Genomic DNA, 18828 nt, shown 5'->3' on the forward strand with positions numbered 1-18828 from the left:
TACATGAAAAGAAAGAAGTCTTAAACCAATGGTCTGCATTGTCTACCTTGGTTGCTTCTTTCGAAAACCTTTCCTAAACTTTTTGGGCATTTCATAATTTTCTAAAGTATTTTCAAATTTTCTTTAATTTTCTAACAAATTTCAAAAATCAATTCATCAGAATTTGTATGTTCATGACAAACACAATGAAGGCCTTATTGGATGTTGTGGGCATGAACAGATGCATTACTGGAGCCGCTGAAAACAAACTCACTCACCACCTGACCACAAAAACAGTGTTTCATTCAGTTCACATAACATACATAACAATTTTGCAGTTCCAGAAACGCAGGTCTACACATTTCTGCATTTCCTGGTAAGCATGTACTATTATGTATGTGTGTATGTAGAATTTCACATGAAAACACAGTAGTAGACAAAAAAGATTATATCTCCACTTCATGTTTTGTTCTCACTGTGGCCGGATATGGAGAGCAGCTGAAAATGTTTCAGTTCTGATATTAGACCCTGACCTGGATAAATCACACGGGTATGTCGTACAGAGTCAGATCCTGAAACATACTGTGTGCAACTTGTATCCAAATGCTTATAATGGAAGTTGGTAGTATTTCCCCTCTAGTTATTCACCACTTACTGAACAGCAGCTCTATTCAAATGCAGATAAAACAAAAAGAATAGAGGTAGTCCAGACGTTATGTATGATGGGGGTCATGAACTTCTTGGGGTGTGGGATTAAATTGAAATTTCATTAAAGTCAGTCATTAGAGTACAGTCACTGTGAGATGTAGGGTATCTCAGGCAGGTCTTAACCGAAATATGACCTTCAGCTGAGTTACTGTGAGCCCTGATCAGGAGTGAGAGGTTCTTGCTCACATTTAAGTCATAACCAGCAACTGATCCATTGGCGAGCCCGGCATACACAATGTTCCAGGCTATGTGCAAGCACAGCACTCGGTCAGGCAGAAAGATCTCCTCCTAGCATTTCTTTGCCTGGGAGAGGGTGGGGGGGTCTGATCTGGATACCTCCTGGATGCCTCTTTGGAGAGCTATTCAGGGCCCGTCCAATCACTCAGACAAATGTGGACACAAGTGAACAATAAGACAAATGTGTGGAATTGGATTTCAGGATAACACAAAGCATGTGTATTCATTTAAAGTCCTTTCAGGTGGCACAGACATAAAAAAAAGTGTAAATTAAAGAAATTACCCCGACAAAAAGGAGTTTTGGCTTTTGCATGTATGTGTTACCTTGATGCTGTAACAGCAGAATGTCTGGTCACTAGATCCTGTGTAGAGGCATGCAGGCATGTTGGGGAGGGAGGACACCAGCAGACAGTTATAATGATAATCATAATAATTTGGATTTATATAGTGCCTTTCAAGAAACCCAAGGACGCTTAACACTGAGTCCCAATATGAAGCATTTAGGATGGCTAAGAAGAGAGCTTTCTAGAGGGCAAGGTCTGGCAAAACCTGTAGATCTGTAAAGTATGAGATAAATGGTTGCCATTTCTGATATAAGTTATCGGTGTGAAACCTTATAGTGTATTCGATTTTTTTGAGTCGAAGAAAAATAAAATGTCCTTCAGCCATTGTGAGACAAAGGTGGGGAATTTCCACTGCCGGAGCAGGTGCTGCCTGGCAAGCAGAGATGTGAAACTGATCATTTCTTTTTGTGCAGTGTTTAGATGACGAGTAGAGTGGAGTTCTGAAGATGGCTATATTAGGGGAAGGTTGATACTCCATTCCCAATATGGTGGGACCAGTAATAGTATTACATCGGGCAGAAGAAAAATATGTGGCTTAGATTGCAGTGTGGGTTCAAGGCAAGGAAAGGCAAGGAAAGGCAAGGCAATCCTATTTATATAGCACATTTCAGCAGCAAGGCAATTCAAAGTGCTTTACAATAAAATAAAATAAAAGCATCAGAAAAAGAAAAGGACAGTTAGATACAAGAAAAACAGAAAAATGTAAAGAAAATGAAAACTTAAAATGACATTTGAGTGAATAAAAATAAAAATAAAAAATAAATTTCCCCCATAGTTGTTTTACTTTGATTTATGCCTCTGTTTAACAGGTTACCTTGTCCCACAAGGAATTCCCTTTTGCCTCCACTAACACCTCACTGCCGTTGCGCAGGTCTCGGTGGAGCGGTCTTCTACCTGTCCTCGAACTCTGGAGTTCCCCGAACATTTAGGAGCCTACACGTGTCACAGTAAAACATAAACTTTTTATGCCATAACTATCAAATTTTTTTGCAGAGATGGTTTTAACTTGACAACATTAACAATCTACATTGTAACTAGTCTGGCCCTAATTCAGGTTCATTGCTTTTTTCCCTGACCCCTCTCCACACAGACACACACACACACACACACACACACACACACACACACACACACTGTGCTGGCTCACAGAAAGAGTAGGTCATCTTCATTTTAATCAAGGCTTTCTATGGCAGGTTCAGCAACTGAGGGAGCTGACTTAAATGAGTAAGCAGCTGAAAAAAAGCTGCAAAATATTAACAGGCAGCTTGTGCTCATAGCAAGCCTCACCAGACAGCTTCAGACTTCACACTCATCTGGCTGAATAATCTCGCAACTTCAGCATTCAAATGTGGCAAGAACAATGTAGAAACAGCAGCCATTGCAAGTTCCTGAAACGGGTTGATACCACTTGCATGCCTGAACTTCCAAATCTCACTCCAGAAGCCCACTTCAGCCCACTAGCTTGTATCTTATCTTATCTTCATTTCATTCCATTCACTCAGATAAGATACTTATTACTCGTCATTTTGCATGCAATTCAAGGCAAATCGCATGCAATTGAAATTTATCTTGCACCCCCTCATATCACACAGACACACACAAAATCACATGCATTACAGAGGGGGTGCAGGGCAGCCATTATACGGCAGCCATGGAGCAGTTGGGGGTTCGGCACTGCTGGACAATCTTGTCTATCTCTGAGTAGCCAAGGAGCTTGGCTATTTTTTCTATTTCTCCCAGGCTCTTACTGTGCTTTAGAGTTTACCTCTACCTCCCTTTCCACCAGGTACTGACCTCATACAAGAGCACCTTCAGTAACAGACTCATTCCTCCCAGGTGTACTACTGAACGCTGGCAGGAAATCCTTCCTCCCTGTGGCCATCAGACTTTAGAAAAAATCTACCTCGGGGCGGGGAGGGACAGTGGGGTCAAAGGGACCTGTGCAATTGGCTCTTTGAGTACAGCAGCATTTGCCAGTGGATTCAACACCCTGCTACTCACAGACCTTAGCAGGCTGACCAAGCTATCAAGAAGTTTAAGAGGATCTACCTGCTCTCCCTCAGAAGCCTTGATGGCCAACTGTACTTCACCCAGCACTGACTTAAAAAAAGTCAGATACAAGATGTTTTGAGGATCACTGTACATGGAGTATAAAACCTCAGCCATGTAGCAGTGTTCACTGGACTTGGTGACTGCAAAATGACAATGAAATTATTAATCCCCGTCATAACGGAGGCATTGTCAGTCCCTTTCACCAGGAGTTTCTCTTTTTTAAGACAACACTTCCCCAGGAAAGCCACAACAGCTCGGGCTATAGATCTGGCATCTCGTCCCTCCAACTCAACAAGCCCCAGAAGTGTTGAGACAATTGTGTGTGTGTTGTCACTAAAGTACCTTATCACAGCCCCCGGGTACATAGAAACACTCACATCTGTGGATCATCAGGGAGGACGCTGGAACGCTAGTCACCCACATCTGCAACCAACTTTTTTTTAGAAAGTATGATGTTAGAACACCATTAATCATTTCTGTGCACGTTGTACTGTGCATTAAGAAGTGAGTAGCAGCAGTGGAGTCTGAGAAAGCAGCTTTACATGCTTCCCCAATGTGATCACATGCCAGCCTGTAACCGTGTTCAGCAATAGCTAATGCAATGATGGCTTCAGCTTTTTTTGCAGGGTCATTTTTTTTACTCATTAATGGCAGCTTGCTTTGGCTGGAACTGTTATAAGGCTTTGCCTTTTGGGTATGTTTTTGAGTTGTCGGGTGTTTTTTGATATCACAAAGTTTGGTGTAGAAATCCGCCTTACATTACTGACAGTATGCCTGTGTACCACCCCCAATAAACTGCTTCAGCCATGGAATTCAGGACTTGATCCTCACTCTTTTCTGAATTTTTGAGTGTACCGTTTAGACTGAGACATGATGAGCTAGCTAACTAGATGTTTATAATGTCACAGTGAGACACACACACACACACACACAGTGGACGAGGTGGCCACAGTGACAGTGAAGAAACATTCACATTAACACCCCGCTCTGTAAGCCAGTTGCCACGCAGACGCCATGATTGCCACGTATTTGTCGTCACTTTCGCAAGAGCGAATCATACACTCGCGATGACACCGGAAGTTGGGCTATGGTAGATCTACAAAACACACGATCATAGCTCATCGTACATATCCAAGGAGATGTCAGCCCATCAGAAATATTTACGATCTGATAGATCAGTGCTGGAGCCGCCCTTCCGTGCGGAACTGTTGTCATTGTCGCTGTGTACACTCAGGGCGAGAACACAAGCTGTATCTTTATCGGTACTAAACTAAAGATAACAATGTGTAACGGATGTGTGCATAAAGAATATCCAGACCGGGTAAGTGACAACTACCGAGGAACGGTAACATCGGTTGGAACATCGTCCGATGTAATGTTTTACTTACTTATGACAGTGTAGTTATTTATTTATATTTATCAATCAGTATGCGTAAATCATCCTTTGGTAAGTCAGTTTGTGCGTCCAGCAGAACCAGAGAACTTAAATAAATTCTGCTGCGGCTACTTCTTCTGTTACAGCTGTTACACAAGACATTTCCTGTAAGACGTTCGAAATTATTTAAAAAAACGTTCAATTATTCAACTGAATGCCATACATTTGTTTATTTCCTCTTTTTTTTGCTATTTGTTTTTATTGAAGCAAACCTTTAACATGACGCTGCGCATACAAGTATAGGATATTTTGGAGTTCATTGTTTATTTAGAAAGGGGGGGAAGAGGAGAGATGAAGAGAGAGAGAAGGAAGGTTGTATTATTATTACTATTGTTGTTGTTACACTTTATACGTAGACCCTGAGGTAGAATACAAGTGGATTGAAATTGCAGTGATCTCATAGGGTAAATACAGTTTTAACAGGATGATGTCAAACAGCAATGTAGGCTAGTACAAATCATAGGCTGTGGTAAAGAGAAGGAGAGAAGAGAAAAACTAAAAAACAAACAGAGGACATCCTCATTAATTTATTTCCAAACACATTATCACCACAATTAGATTGAAATCTGAGTAAGTGGACATAAAAATGACTCAGTAACAGATGATGTGATTGTAACTTAATGTAAATCTTATCATTCTAATGGTTCTCCTCTTGCCTTGATGAAGTAACTGCAAAATCTTAGCCATAACATCTTTGAATATGTCTTACTAACATTTTTGCCAAGCACAACAAGCACAGACAAAAAGACTATATACGTATACATCAATTGTAAATGTAGATTATATTCTAGTTGTGTTACCCAGAGTCAGTTTACATTGATTTCTTTTAGCTGTTATCAATCTCATGGAGTTCACAGTGCTGTGTCAAAACTCACATTTTCCAGTTTGACAGTTTAAGGTGTCCAGGTGGATACTGCTGTCTTGCTGGCTGTACTGGCCAGCATTACAGTGTTAGAAAAGATTGACACGAGACTCAGTCTGCCACCCAGCAGAGACGTTAACATCTGTGTCCCTTTGCCAAAAAATTATTTCAGACTTAATACTGCATTAAAGGGTTGCAGACACCAATGATCTATCATGCAGTGACTACAACATTTTTTGTGTCTAAACTAGGTAGTGAGTGTGATTTAAGGGAAAAGATCAGGATGTTAAGGGGGTAAATCTTGGCATCTGACGACTGAAATGAGTTTTCTTTTTCAGGGCAACACCTGTTTGGAGAACGGCTCCTACTTGATGAACTATGTGAGCTGTGCCAACTGCCATCAGAGGGACTTTGTGCTGATCAGTAATAAGGCCACAGAGGATGATGATGGAGAGGAGATTGTCACCTATGACCGTAAATTCATCCTCTTATTGGACAACTAAACATATTTTCTTTCAGTAGCAACACTGACTGACTGTTTTCACACGCCTTAACTTTATCGCCATTTTGATATATTGCTGACACAGTAACATCAAATTGCTTTTTTTTAAAATCAATCTACATACGTACAATAGTTATCCGAACAATATCGTAAGGAAAAAAGAAATGTATTTAGATTTTTTTTCCCCCAACCGTAGAAAAATGAATCATGCAGCAGAATTGCCAGCCTTTACACCATGGTTTGTTAAAGACCCCTCTGAGTGATTACAGCCTCATGTCTCCTAGAATATGAAGCTACAGGTTTGGCACATGTGGATTCTTCTCTTTAGAACCTCTCAGGCGTTGCCAGAGTAGTGGTAGGTCAGAGATAGACAGATTGAATCCACTCTCCACTGTTTCCCTGGTTGTTGTTGTTGTGATGCTAAATGAACCTCTGCCTCAGTCTAAGATCCTGTAGGCTGCCAAGCAGATTCTCATATTGCTGGCTTCACTTAGTCTCATCATCATTTATGTTTTTTAAATGAGAGTTGCAGCTTGCAATACATTCTATTTTAAGAGGTTCCCATTCACAATGAAGGCAACAGTAATTTTGACAAGTTGGAAAATCTGCAATGCTAACAATGCTAACCAGCTACGAAAACAACACCGGCACTGTGGAAATGGGTCATCTACTGTTAGATTAATGTTTTACACTAGTGCCATGACAACACATTGAGCAGATGTGTGAATTCGTGGTTAAAATATATTTGGGGAAAGTAATCAAGTAATCATGCTGCTTCTTATTTGTCTGTTGCAGATGTTTGTAAAAATTGTGACCATGTCATTGCAAGACATGAATACACATTCTCTGTCGTTGATGAATATCAGGTAAATATGGGTCTATTTAGTTTTCTGAAAGACACGTGGACATAACTGTGTTAGGAGGAAGTATTTTATTCAGATGAATTATTTATGGGTTAATCTTAAACCTGTGCTTTGTCCAGGAGTACACTATGCTCTGTATGCTGTGTGGAAAGGCAGAAGACTCCATCAGTGTGTTACCCGACGACCCCAGGCAGTCTGCACCGCTCTTTTAGCTTCCAGCCGTCAACACTTCCCATTTTACACCTACAGCTGCCTATACTGCAGACATTCTGCTGACTGTCCCCATGTTTATACCTTTAAGAATACTATATACAACTATATAGAACATCTAAACTACACTGCTCAAAAAAATTAAAGGAACAGTTTTTTATCGGGGTATGGCATGAATTCAATTGCACTTTTCTGATAATGATTTGGTCAGTTAAGTGGCAGAGGGGGTTGTTAATCAGTTTCAGCTGCATTGGTGTTGATGGAATTATCAACAGGTGCACTAGAGGGGCAACAATGAGACGACCCCCAAAACAGGACTGGTTTTGCATGTGGAGGCCATTTCAAGTTTCTCCCTCTTGATCTTTTTGAACTGGTTTTCCACTAGTGTTGGCTTTAGCTAGAGTCATTATCACGACTGGGAGCATGAGGCGATTTCTTAACCCTACAGAAGTTGCACAGATTGTCCAACTCCGCCAGGATGGCACATCCACGCGTGCCGCTGCAAGGAGATTTGATGCGTCTCCCAGCACAATCTCCAGAACATGGAGGAGATTCCAGGAGACAGGCAGTTACTCTAGGAGAGCTGGACAGGGCCGTAGACGGTCCTCAACCCATCAGCAGGACCGATATCTGCTGCTTTGTGCAAGGAGGAACAGGTTGAGCACTGCCCGAGCCCTACAGAATGACCTGCAGCAGGCCACTGGTGTGAATGTTTCTGCACCAAACAGTCCGAAACAGACTTCATGAGGGTGGCCTCAGGGCGCGACGTCCTGTAATGTGCCCTGTGCTCACTGCCCAGCACTGCGGAGCCGATTGGCATTTGCCATAGAACACCAGAATTGGCATGTCCGCCACTGGCGCCCCGTGCTTTTCACAGATGAGAGCAGGTTCACCATGAGCACCTGTGATAGACGTGAAAGGGTCTGGAGAAGCCAAGGAGAACGCTATGCTGCCTGCAACATCGTTCAGCATGACCGATTCGGTGGTGGGTCAGTGATGGTCTGGGGAGGCATATCCATGGAGGGACGCACAGACCTCTACAGGCTAGAGAACGACAGTCTTACTGCCATTAGGTATCGGGATGAAATCCTTGAACCCATGGTCAGACCCTACGCTGGTGCTGTAGGTCCTGGGTTCCTCCTGATGCACGACAATGCCCGGCCTCATGTGGCAAGTGTGTGCAGGCAGTATCTGGAGGATGAAGGAATTGATACAATTGAATGGCCCTCACGATCACCTGACCTAAACCCGATAGAACACCTCTGGGACATAATGTTTCGGTCCATCAGAAGTCGTCATGTTGCTCCTCAGACTTTACAGGAGCTCACTGATGCCCTTAGACAGATCTGGGAGGACATCCCACAAGACACCATCCGTCGTCTCATTAGGAGCATGCCGCGACGTTGTCAAGCATGCATACAAGCACGTGGGGGCCACACAAGATATTGAGAAGCATTTTGAGTTCAGAAATTGAATTTTGGCAAAATGGACTAACCTGCCACATCATTTTTTCACTTTGATTTTTGGGGTGTCTATATATTGAGCCTTCTGTAGGCTGAAAACTTTTATTTCCATCAAAAGATGTGCCATCCTTTTGTTCCTAAGACATTAAACTGTCCATATCAGTATAGATATCCAACATATTTCTTTTTCACATTGAAATCTGATGTGTTTTCAAAGTGTTCCTTTAATTTTTTTGAGCAGTGTATATAGAGAATCTACTGAATCCAGTACATGTAATTAAAATCCAATGAAATATCTGTTAACTCTACATATTTTTAAAACTAAAACTCATGTGATTTGAAAATACACTGAGACAAAATATTTTGCAACTTCCTTTTTTTTTCTTCGCTTGCATTTGGTAGAAGTTAAACAGCCGTGTGTGGTGAGAGGCAGTTTTTGGACCTTGTATCTCTGTCCTTTTGATATTTTTGTACTAAAAATAAAAACACAGCAACCGATAAAAAAAAGAAAATTGGTTCGATTCTTTTAATCATGTTTCTTGATGAAGTTAATGAAACTACACATCTTAGCTGGTCTACATGTATTTCAAAACGGAAGCTGCTCAATAAAAATACAGATGTTTGAGCCGAATGAACAAATTCATTAAAAAAAAAAATTGCAATAATACTCATGCACGTTCACAATACTTAAATACGAGTGCGCGTACATGTATATTCTAATATTCAGATGTTTTTTGCATGACAAAGAACAGCACACAAATACACAGTGATATGCTCGAATGCACAATTCATCATTACACACTAGCATGAATCTAGGAGTGAGGTCAATATGAGACTGCATGCCCTGCTGCTGATGGGAGGAATACTGCTTGTCATGTTGTTTACTATCACTGCACATTAGTGTGAGTGCATTGTTTCTATTTGAGTATATCTTTTTGCTAATAGTACATATCTACATTTAGCATTACATTTTTACATCCCTCAAGTATTGAACAGTACATTAGTTTTTTGGTCTCACATCAGGCCTATATGTAGTGTTAAGAGGAGGGAAATGGAGGTAAGTCTTGGAAGTCTCTAGGTTTCCATTCCAAACCTTTCCGTTTCAACTGCAGGTATCGAGCAACATTCTCAAGTAGGTCTGAGACACATCCCACAAATTAATGAATAAATAAATAAATACAATTTATCATACATTTTACATTACATACAGTACATTCTCTTGAGTAAATACCATATTTACACATGCTATCATGTTGGGCATAACCCAGCCTCTTGCTACACTTACACCACCAGGCTCTGTCATCAATACAGTCATCGATTCACTTTGCCAGAACCTTTGCCCTCGTGGATCAGACCCTTTCCCCTGGAGCTGTGACCTAATCCCCACGGAACCTGTACAGCGGATTTGTCTTGTTGGTGAAGCTGCCGAGGAGGCGGGGATCCAGAGAAGCTGGACGGAGAGCGGCTGCGTCCCAGGAGAACCATGCCTTCACGGAGCTCCTGGCGAGATGGGGAGGAGCTTAGTGAGCGCTGAAGGGAAGAGGAAGAGTTGCGGGGGCGAGGAGGGGGGCTGAAAAGCATCCCGGTGCGGTCCTGCATCAGCTGGGTCAAACTGGCAAGGAAATCGGCATCGCTGGTGCTGCTGGCACGCACTCTGAAGCGCCGGCGTCTTAGGGGGAAAAGATCACAACATACAAGGGAAAAAGAAAAACAATGTGATGCTAAGACTGCCCATTCATTACATTGACAGAGAAGAGACAGACTGAAAGGACCGGGCATTTGACACAGTCACATCAATGGGCTCAAACAAATTAACTAATTAATACCATATACACACATAAGACTGAAGAGAACAGGACCATCTACCCTGTATTGTTATTGTATTGTTCTTGTGGCGATGAAGACCCTGTTCTGCTTGAAACTCATGCATGAACTGTTATAAATATAATTAGTCATACTTCTATTACTGTTGGGCTTCTTTAAATGCTCTGTATGTAAAGTGCCCTGAGATTACTGTTGTTGTGATTTGGCGCTAAGAAATAAGTAATAAACCTTACCTGTTGTCCACACATGGGCGGAGGGGTGGTTTCCCAGGAGGTGGTCTCGGGAGAAATCTGCTTGTGAACTGCTCAGGTAGCAGAGTGGCACTGACAGGACGTGGAATTTTACTCTTACTACCTGATGAAGAGGAGAGGGAGAGGGGATCTTCTCCTAGGCAGTCAGACCTGGAGCCTCGCTCTGAGGAGAGCCTGTCTCTTAGCAAAGCACCAGGCAGGTTGTCACAAGACAGAGAGGGAGAGGGCGAGTGTGTGGGTGAGCCAGGGACCGGACTGCTCCAGCGGTGACGCCTGTCCATAACCAGATCCCTACTTGGAGAGTCCAGGGGAGCGCAGGGGTCTCGTACTGGGATACGGCTAAACTTTGGGGACAAGGGCGAGTCTCTATGTCCAAGCAGAGCAGGGGGAGGAGAGGAGGAAACAGTGACGGTGCTCTCCACACCACCTCCTGCCATGTCAGCTTGAGGTTGCTGATTCGGCTCTGAAGAACGATCCGGCAGGCCTGAATCACTCTCTGGATCTCTGTCGTTGGTCAGAAGAGCTGAAGGAGCTTTGACCAGGCTTTGCACTGGAGCTAAGTCCAACCTCTCTTCTTCCTTCAAGATTTTCTCAGCGAGATCATCAGATTTAACAGATGGGGCTTCTAGTGGTGTTGCACCTTTCTTCTCCTGTACAGGGGACCGTAGTGCACAGCTGGAGGACTGACGGGAGTTCAAAGGTTAATTCTTAGAAGAAGAATATCTCAAATACAATACATTTCAAATACTATCACTGTGTGTGTGTATTCTTTTGTCATTGTAATCTCAATTTTGTATGTCGTTGTGTAGAGAAAAATTCCTGTCCAAAGTTATTTGTAATGTTAGAGATAAATGCATTGCCCTACCTGATCTATTTGCGTTCTCCCAATCATAACTGAGGGCATTTGTCCCAGCATCCCAGGTAGCCTCCTGTAACCCAGTAACCAAGTGCCCGGCATGGCCATCTGTGACAGGACTGGACTGCTCGGCACAGCTGTAATGTGGCCATCCGGCGGCTCAGACAAATGGTTCTTTGTTTCAGCGGGTATGTGGCTCCCCAGCTTGCTCTCGTGAAGGGCGTCTAATGGAGGCTTGGAGGCTCCAGAACCGCTGCCTTGCTCCAGTTCCAGCATCACCCATTCCTGTGAGTCTCCCTCCTGGGGCACAGGACTGAGGTTCACAGCCACAAAGCCACTGCTTGCTGCACCTTCGTCGTGGTCGGGAGTTGCTGTGCCTGTGTGCTCTTCATCACAGGGGGGAGTCTGCTGCTTCTGTCCCCTCTCAGGAATGGATTTCTCCGTCACATGAGAGAGAACAGGACGCTGTTTGCCCAAACTAAAACAAGATGGGAATTGTTATGGTCATTTTCTATCTTAGAAAAAGAAACTGTACTCGAGGTCGGTGTTACTCACTATGCCTCAAGGAAGCGTTCAATGGTGGGTTTGGGTTCGGGTGCCAGCCTCTTTTCAAACGCCAAACTCTGGCTGTGTCTTATCCTTCGGAGCAGCGGTGCAGCTCGTTCTAAAAACATGGTCTCAGATCGCACTCGTCTGGGAGAACTCTGCATGGAGCCAGTGTTGGGGCTCTGATTCCCCTGATTCTGACTGTGCTCATCCTCACTCACCACCTGAGTAGAATTCACAAACACAGGGATAAATAACGCACCTGTTTCCAAAAACTGCAACATGGCATTTTAAAATAAGGAGGGTTTGCAGTCTGGTCGACGGAAGGAAAGGCAATGCAAGACAGAGAGAACTGGGATGAATAGCTTGAGGGGAAGTTTGGCTGTGGTATCCATCCCACTGCAGCAAAACTACACATCTCACAGAATAAGAACAGAGGCATTTCAATAGAACACTTCACAGCAGCAGGTATAGAGACTTTACTGTGAATTACAAGCCGTCCCTGACCTTTCTGATTTGCGGCTGGGAGTGCTTGTGTCTTCGATTGTGGTCCATCTCTTCCCATACGTCACCAACTGGGGTGGTCGGTGTGGGGATGGGAGGGCAGTTGTCAGCGTCACTGAGGCGCTCCCCTTGCAGGACGTCCTCGGTGTTCTCCCTCTGCAGCTCACCTGGCAGCACTGAAGCATTGGCCATGCTGTGGAACACACAGGTGAGAAAAGAGAGAGGGTCATCTGGCTGCGTCTTAATGCAGCACAAACTTGAGCTCTCAGGGATGTCTGACAGTGCAGAAATCTATTGTAGAATATTGAACACATGTCCAAAATTAAGGCAGAAAACTCTGGATAGTTGAGCATAAAGCGATTAAATAAGAATAAGATTATTACGTCAAGACTGAATGAAAGAATAATCTTTTGCTTAATCTACCCCAAATATGCAGGTGTGAGCCGAGTGAGCTGCTGAGCAGTGGTTGTTGCAGCAGTGATGGTCAGCATATCCCCTGAATCGCATTTCTCCCAGTCATAAGAGTCGTTCTCCAGGACGCTGTTGCTTTTCATGGCGTTCTCAAACACTGACGTTAAGAGCTGTCACAGAAAACTGCATTTATTAGTGTGTGACAGCTGGAGAGGAAAGCAACAATATGCTAAAAAAATATCCAAAACAGTCAACAGCCTACCTGATAGTCAGGCTTAGTGTGGTAGTCCAACGTCAAGATATGATCCAGGAAAACAGTGAACTCTGAGGGAAGGTGCTTCAGCATCAGTCGATGATCATATGTCTCTTTCAGATTTCCTACTTGTTCCTGTAAGCAGAGGGGATAAGAATGAGCTTTGAAGTGGATATACTGTACATACATCCTGTGAATTCAGGTTCCATACGGAGGAAGCCATGGAAGAATATACCTTGTCCTTGATTTTCCTCCAGGGAAGCTGCCCAACCATGAATTCAACCAGCATGTAAAAGAGCGACCACAGGTCATCATGACGACCCATTTCCTGCAAATTCAGACACCCAGTTAAGAAAATTGAAAAGGAGAAAAAATAATACGAATGAAAGAAACTGAAAGCAGGGAATATGCTTGCCTTGTTCTTATGAGCATTGATGGAAGCATATCGCACAGTTCCTCTGAAACCTGCCACAGGACGAGGCTGAGAGGGAACAAAGGGAACATAATAAGGATGACAAGCACAAACACTGTTTACCATTTGGTCACACTTCACTCAAGACATTGTTAGCCAACACTACTATTTTTTCAAATGATTTCACTTTTTAAACTGTACAGCCATAAAGTCAGTAGTCATGCTGAAGTATTTCTTAAACTCTAGAGCCATTAAACAAAACATTTCTGTATAAAACCTTTAGAAATACTTGGGCCTCTGTGAACACTGCAGTGTGCATTTTGTTTTACTTGTTGATCCAAGATGTGAATCTGTTCCAACTTACATACAAATATGACGGACTGACAAACACAACTCGTCCATAACTTAGGGACCGGCTGAATTTCAATTGGTTCCTCTTTCCCTGACTTTTGGGAATTTCATTTCCAAAGCAATTCCAGGTCTGAGAAGACACATTGTTCAATGATATGGTATTTCCAGCATTTTCATGACTGCAGAGGAAGAGCCTTCGGTTATCAGGCCCCTCTCTTGTGGAACCATCTCCCAGATTGGGTCCGGGGGGCAGACACTGCCTCTACGTTTAACAATAGGTTTAAAACCGTCCTTTTGGATAAAGCTTATAGTTAGGGCCGGCCAGGCTTGCCATAGGCTTTGCCATAGGCCTAGACTGCGTGGGGACTTCCCATGATGCACTGAGCTCCTCTCTCTATCTGTGCGTATCCATGTCATTGCATTTCCACTGCATTTCACTAACTCTACTTCTTCCCCAGAGTTTCCTGTGCTCTCACATCTCACAGGTTGCTGTGGAAGCCAGTCCGGTAGAGATGAAGACCCTATCCAGCTATTAGTATTAATATCATTCGTCACAGTTACATTGGTACTATCATTGTTGTTGCTGTGCCTCTCGGTGAGTCTCTCTCTCCTTTCTCTCTTTCTAAATCCAACCAGTCAAGGCAGATGGGCGCCCACCTTCTATAAAAGCGTTATGCGTAAAATGCCAAGATATAACTTTGGTTATGTTTGATTTGGTGCTATATAAATACATTTGAACTTGAATTTGACAACTTCCACTGCTGTCAATTCCATTCAATTAAACTTTATTTAGATAAGACAGATACCCAGAATATGATTTATGTCACACGCAATATCTGATGGAAAATTCACTTCCAAACATTTTCTGACAGGTGTATGACAGGTTACTTACTGGACGGACTTCCTGGCTGGAGTTGGTAAACTGACGGGCCAAGCCAAAATCAAGCATGTAGCAGCACCTACATGTACTGGCTAATCTCCCCATTGCAAAGTTAGACTGTAAAAACATGAGAACAAACAAGTTTTTCTCAGTCAAATAACATGCACAAAAATCTGTCTCAAGTTGTGACGATGCCCTGGACGATTCTAGGGCTCACATTTAAACCAGCCTAACCTCCAGACACTACAAATCAACTTACTGGTTTAATATCACGGTGCAGGAATCCTACAGAATGGATGCTCTCGATGGCTTCTAAAATCTGCCTGCCAAGTCTCAACGTTGTGGAGGCAGAAAAGGTGCCACGTGTCATCGTTCTTCGTAAATCTGCAAGATTTCGCCCCTTCAAAAAGGAAATCAGTGTGATATGTCACGGTGATACGGTGCCACGTGGCAAACAGTGAAGAGTGAGGATCATACCTGGAGTTCCATCACCACATAGTTAAAGCGATCGTTACGGCCGCAACCCACAAAACGACACACGTGGTCTTTTCCTGTTAAAGAAATGCACAGCTTAGACGTTTGTGGAATGATACAATAGCTGGTTTAACAAGATGCCAGTATTTATGGTGATGGATGGCAAGCAGAGGCAAGTGTGCCCCACAGCTAAAACTATTCAATAAGAAGCTCACAGCGGCACAGTGACAGTTGACAGTGGGAAGTCATCTGAAGCAAAGTGACAGTGAGTAAGCATCTGTTTGGAAATGGGACAATTTCACTCACCCTGAAGCTTCTTCAGCACAGCCACCTCCATCTTCAGCACCTGCTTGGGTTGCTGGGCAGACTCCACCTTCAGGGCTACAGTGGCTTGACTCAACTGATCCAAAACCTCGTAAATCTCCCCAAACCCACCCCCGCCTATCTTCCTCACCTGTTGAGAGGTACAAGGCGCAGTTAGAAGCAGAGTGATGAAATGGGATTGTTAACAGGAAGACATTTGTTTTCCATCAGGCTACAAGAGGTATAGCACATAATCATACACAGAGGTCATTCAATGTGCTTCACAGAAAATAAAAGAAGCATCTTAACTGACATGAAAGAGCTACAAAAGAATAGAAAATAAAAGTAAAAGGAACATAGATAGATTATGGTAGATAATAGTATGATGGTGCAAGATTAAAGATTAGATGAAGGCAGAAGGCAGTAATTGGCATCTTCTACGACTACAGAAATTGCAAATATTATCAGGATGTTTGAGGCTCACAGGACTGCAGGCAACCTCCCTGCACAAGGCTGCAAGGGGAAAACTGACCCCTGATTGAACACACGGAAAAAAGTGATGGAAAAAGAAGCAGGGAAATCTTCTAAACAGAGAAACGCTGACCTCCAAGATCAAGGTAAAGGGGCTCCACAGAGGAGGACACATTGCTAAAAATGCACGTTGACATTCCACAATACTTCTCAGGGAATGTCTTTAGAAACAGATGAAACCGAATTGGAGCTTTTTGGTAAGTCACATCAGCTTCAAAGGAAAGAACACTCTCTACTGCGAAACATTGGGCGTGTTATGGTGGGGGTGACTTCAATCTGTGCAGGGCACAAGCAATCAGAGGATTATGAATACTAAATCAAAATCTAGACCAAAACAAGGATTGATGCCATGTGGTTTGTGTGGGGATTCTTTTTTTTTCCTCTCTGTTGTCGGTTTGTTATTTAAATCAGCTCTCATAAAACAAGTATGGAAGAAATGGAAGCCCGATACATGATCAGGATACAGTAGCCTACGGGAAGCAGATGATATTTGATATTTGAGCATTGTTTGTGAGATTTGTGTTACAGTGATGATGACTCCACATTACAACTACAGTCCAATATCAAAATGTTGCCAAATCAACCTTGAAAATATTGTAGTAGGGCTGCCCTTTTAAGAGGAAGGGCGTTAGGAAGAGATATAAGTGAGGGGAATGCAGAGGAGAAGGGTTGGAGAGGGGATCTGGGCTGCATCCAAACGCCTCCAGCTTCACTTACCACTTTCCATCGGTCCCTGACCACATCTGCCACTGACAGGATGTCCGTGTGGTCCCCGGCCCCACTCATGCCGAGTGATATCAGCTCCAGCCTGCACCTGGCATCTTGCTGCGTTCGTCTTGCCTCAGAAGTGAGAGGTCGGAACTCGGAATTGCGTCACTCAGGACCATCGGTAGTCCGAGTGACACAAGTGAGAAACAAACCTCCAAGAAGTCGTTTCATTTGATTGCAATTTGAGTGACAATTACACCGTTAAGTATGATTGAACAACTAAAAAAAAAAGTAGCCGTCACCGTTGCGTGTCCTTACAGCGAGTATCTCAGTATTTGTCTTTAACAAGTGTTTGAGTTGCCACAATGAAATGACGTCGATTCTTAACTCGGGTTGGAGAACCTTAGCTGACTTTCCCAATCAGAATATCCGAGTTGAGGGGCGTTTTCATTGATTTGCGAGTTCCGAGACGAACGCAGCCTCAGTGACACAGGTCAAACTGAAAAGAGACAAAACAATTTAAGTTTGCTTCACTTCTCTCTGTCACAACTACTTTTGTTATAACTGCATGCAAAGGGTGAGCAATACCCGGCAGAGCATCCATTATTTCTTACCGATGGCATTGTTAATGCGCTAGACAGACTTGAATATTTTCAGAATGTAGCGTGTAAACACAATGTAAGCTGCTGTGAGCAGACAGTATAAGCTAGCGACGCCTGATTTGATTGACTCAGTGCCAAAACACAACTGCGTCCAGCGCTGCAGAATTATGAGCCATTAGTGAACATAAGAACGGATACCGACATGTATTCCACACACCAGTCATTAGCATGCTAACATGGGTGATAGCGTTCAATGTCGCTGTTAACAGGCTAAGTACTATATTTACTGCGGGATAATTGTTAACTAGCTAGCTAGCAAACCACTGACCTAGGTTAACTTACCTCGTTTGGTCGTGACAATGCAAGCCCAACTAAAGAGTCAAAGCGAGTCTTCGTGTTGTCAGTGTAATTTTAGCGAACTAAGTTTCCCACACGTTTATGAGTGAGGTGAAATAATAACGATGCGACATAGCCTGGCGTTAGCTAAAGCTAGCCCAGCTAGCCGGCTAATAATGGATGGAAAGATGCCTCGCTCGTCCTCGCAGCAGCAGTGGTGACGTAAGAGCTCTCAGTCCGCCTGATTGGTGATTCCGTCCGGATACCTGCATCCCTCTCACTGGCTCTGTGGGACAGAACATACACATGAACACACATTTGCGGGTACATCTCTCTTTCACACACGAGGGGACAGACTATCCCAAACATCCCTCTCTATAATTCAACACAGTCAAATCAGCACACAGCCGAATGAGCACCTCTCTGGGACAGCAGCGACACAGAAACAGGATTGATTGCAGAGCTGATGTGCTGTAGTATATATATGACATGTTCCTAATAAAGTACACAGTGTATGCAACCAGCTCGGAATGATCTATGAGCTATACGGGTGCTCAGAACAGTTCATACCTCAGTCCAACCCACTGCAACAATGCGGTGCCCTAAAGTGACAATGACAAAAATGAGGGGGATAAATAAGCTGGAAGACTGGTTTAGTAATGTCTTTACTGACCCAAAGAGAAAGAAACAACTACACTAATCTTTAATCTCTTTTGATCTCTGCAACGATTTTACTACTTTATTATTTTAATAATACATATTTAAACATTTGCATAGTTGGCATCTTGCTGCATGTTTTCTATATCACAGCATGTTGATCATCATTAAAAACAAACAAACCAACAAACAGAGGGTGAAAAGAAAGAAACTTTATTGGGTCAAATCACAAGCGAACATGTCAATCTGAAATTTGTCTTGCATGCCCCTCTTA

General features: G+C 43.2%; 2 protein-coding genes across 2 annotated transcripts; one reads left to right on the forward strand and one right to left on the reverse strand.

Moving 5' to 3' along the window:
• The first annotated feature begins 4484 nt into the window (after nucleotides 1-4484).
• Nucleotides 4485-8643, forward strand: churc1 (churchill domain containing 1). Its single transcript, XM_076168016.1, has 4 exons — nucleotides 4485-4641; nucleotides 5956-6091; nucleotides 6915-6985; nucleotides 7102-8643. The coding sequence occupies exons 1-4, from the start codon at nucleotides 4603-4605 to the stop codon at nucleotides 7192-7194; spliced, it is 339 nt and encodes a 112-aa protein (XP_076024131.1). The 5' UTR covers nucleotides 4485-4602; the 3' UTR covers nucleotides 7195-8643.
• A 255-nt stretch (nucleotides 8644-8898) lies between these two features.
• ttbk2b (tau tubulin kinase 2b) lies at nucleotides 8899-18104 on the reverse strand. The gene is made up of 15 exons (XM_076168015.1): nucleotides 17904-18104; nucleotides 16969-17458; nucleotides 15724-15871; nucleotides 15421-15494; nucleotides 15203-15343; nucleotides 14956-15060; nucleotides 13716-13781; nucleotides 13536-13628; nucleotides 13310-13435; nucleotides 13060-13217; nucleotides 12640-12829; nucleotides 12142-12356; nucleotides 11596-12064; nucleotides 10713-11413; nucleotides 8899-10324 (listed from the first exon to the last, which is right to left on the reverse strand). The coding sequence occupies exons 2-15, from the start codon at nucleotides 17035-17037 to the stop codon at nucleotides 9967-9969; spliced, it is 2913 nt and encodes a 970-aa protein (XP_076024130.1). The 5' UTR covers nucleotides 17038-17458; nucleotides 17904-18104; the 3' UTR covers nucleotides 8899-9966.
• Nucleotides 18105-18828: the final 724 nt, after the last annotated feature.

The sequence above is a fragment of the Genypterus blacodes genome, unplaced genomic scaffold (assembly GCF_046128005.1).
Source record: "Genypterus blacodes isolate CSIRO-AG114 ecotype Tasmania unplaced genomic scaffold, CSIRO-AGI_Gbla_v1 ptg000185l_1, whole genome shotgun sequence".
NCBI lineage: Eukaryota > Metazoa > Chordata > Actinopteri > Ophidiiformes > Ophidiidae > Genypterus > Genypterus blacodes.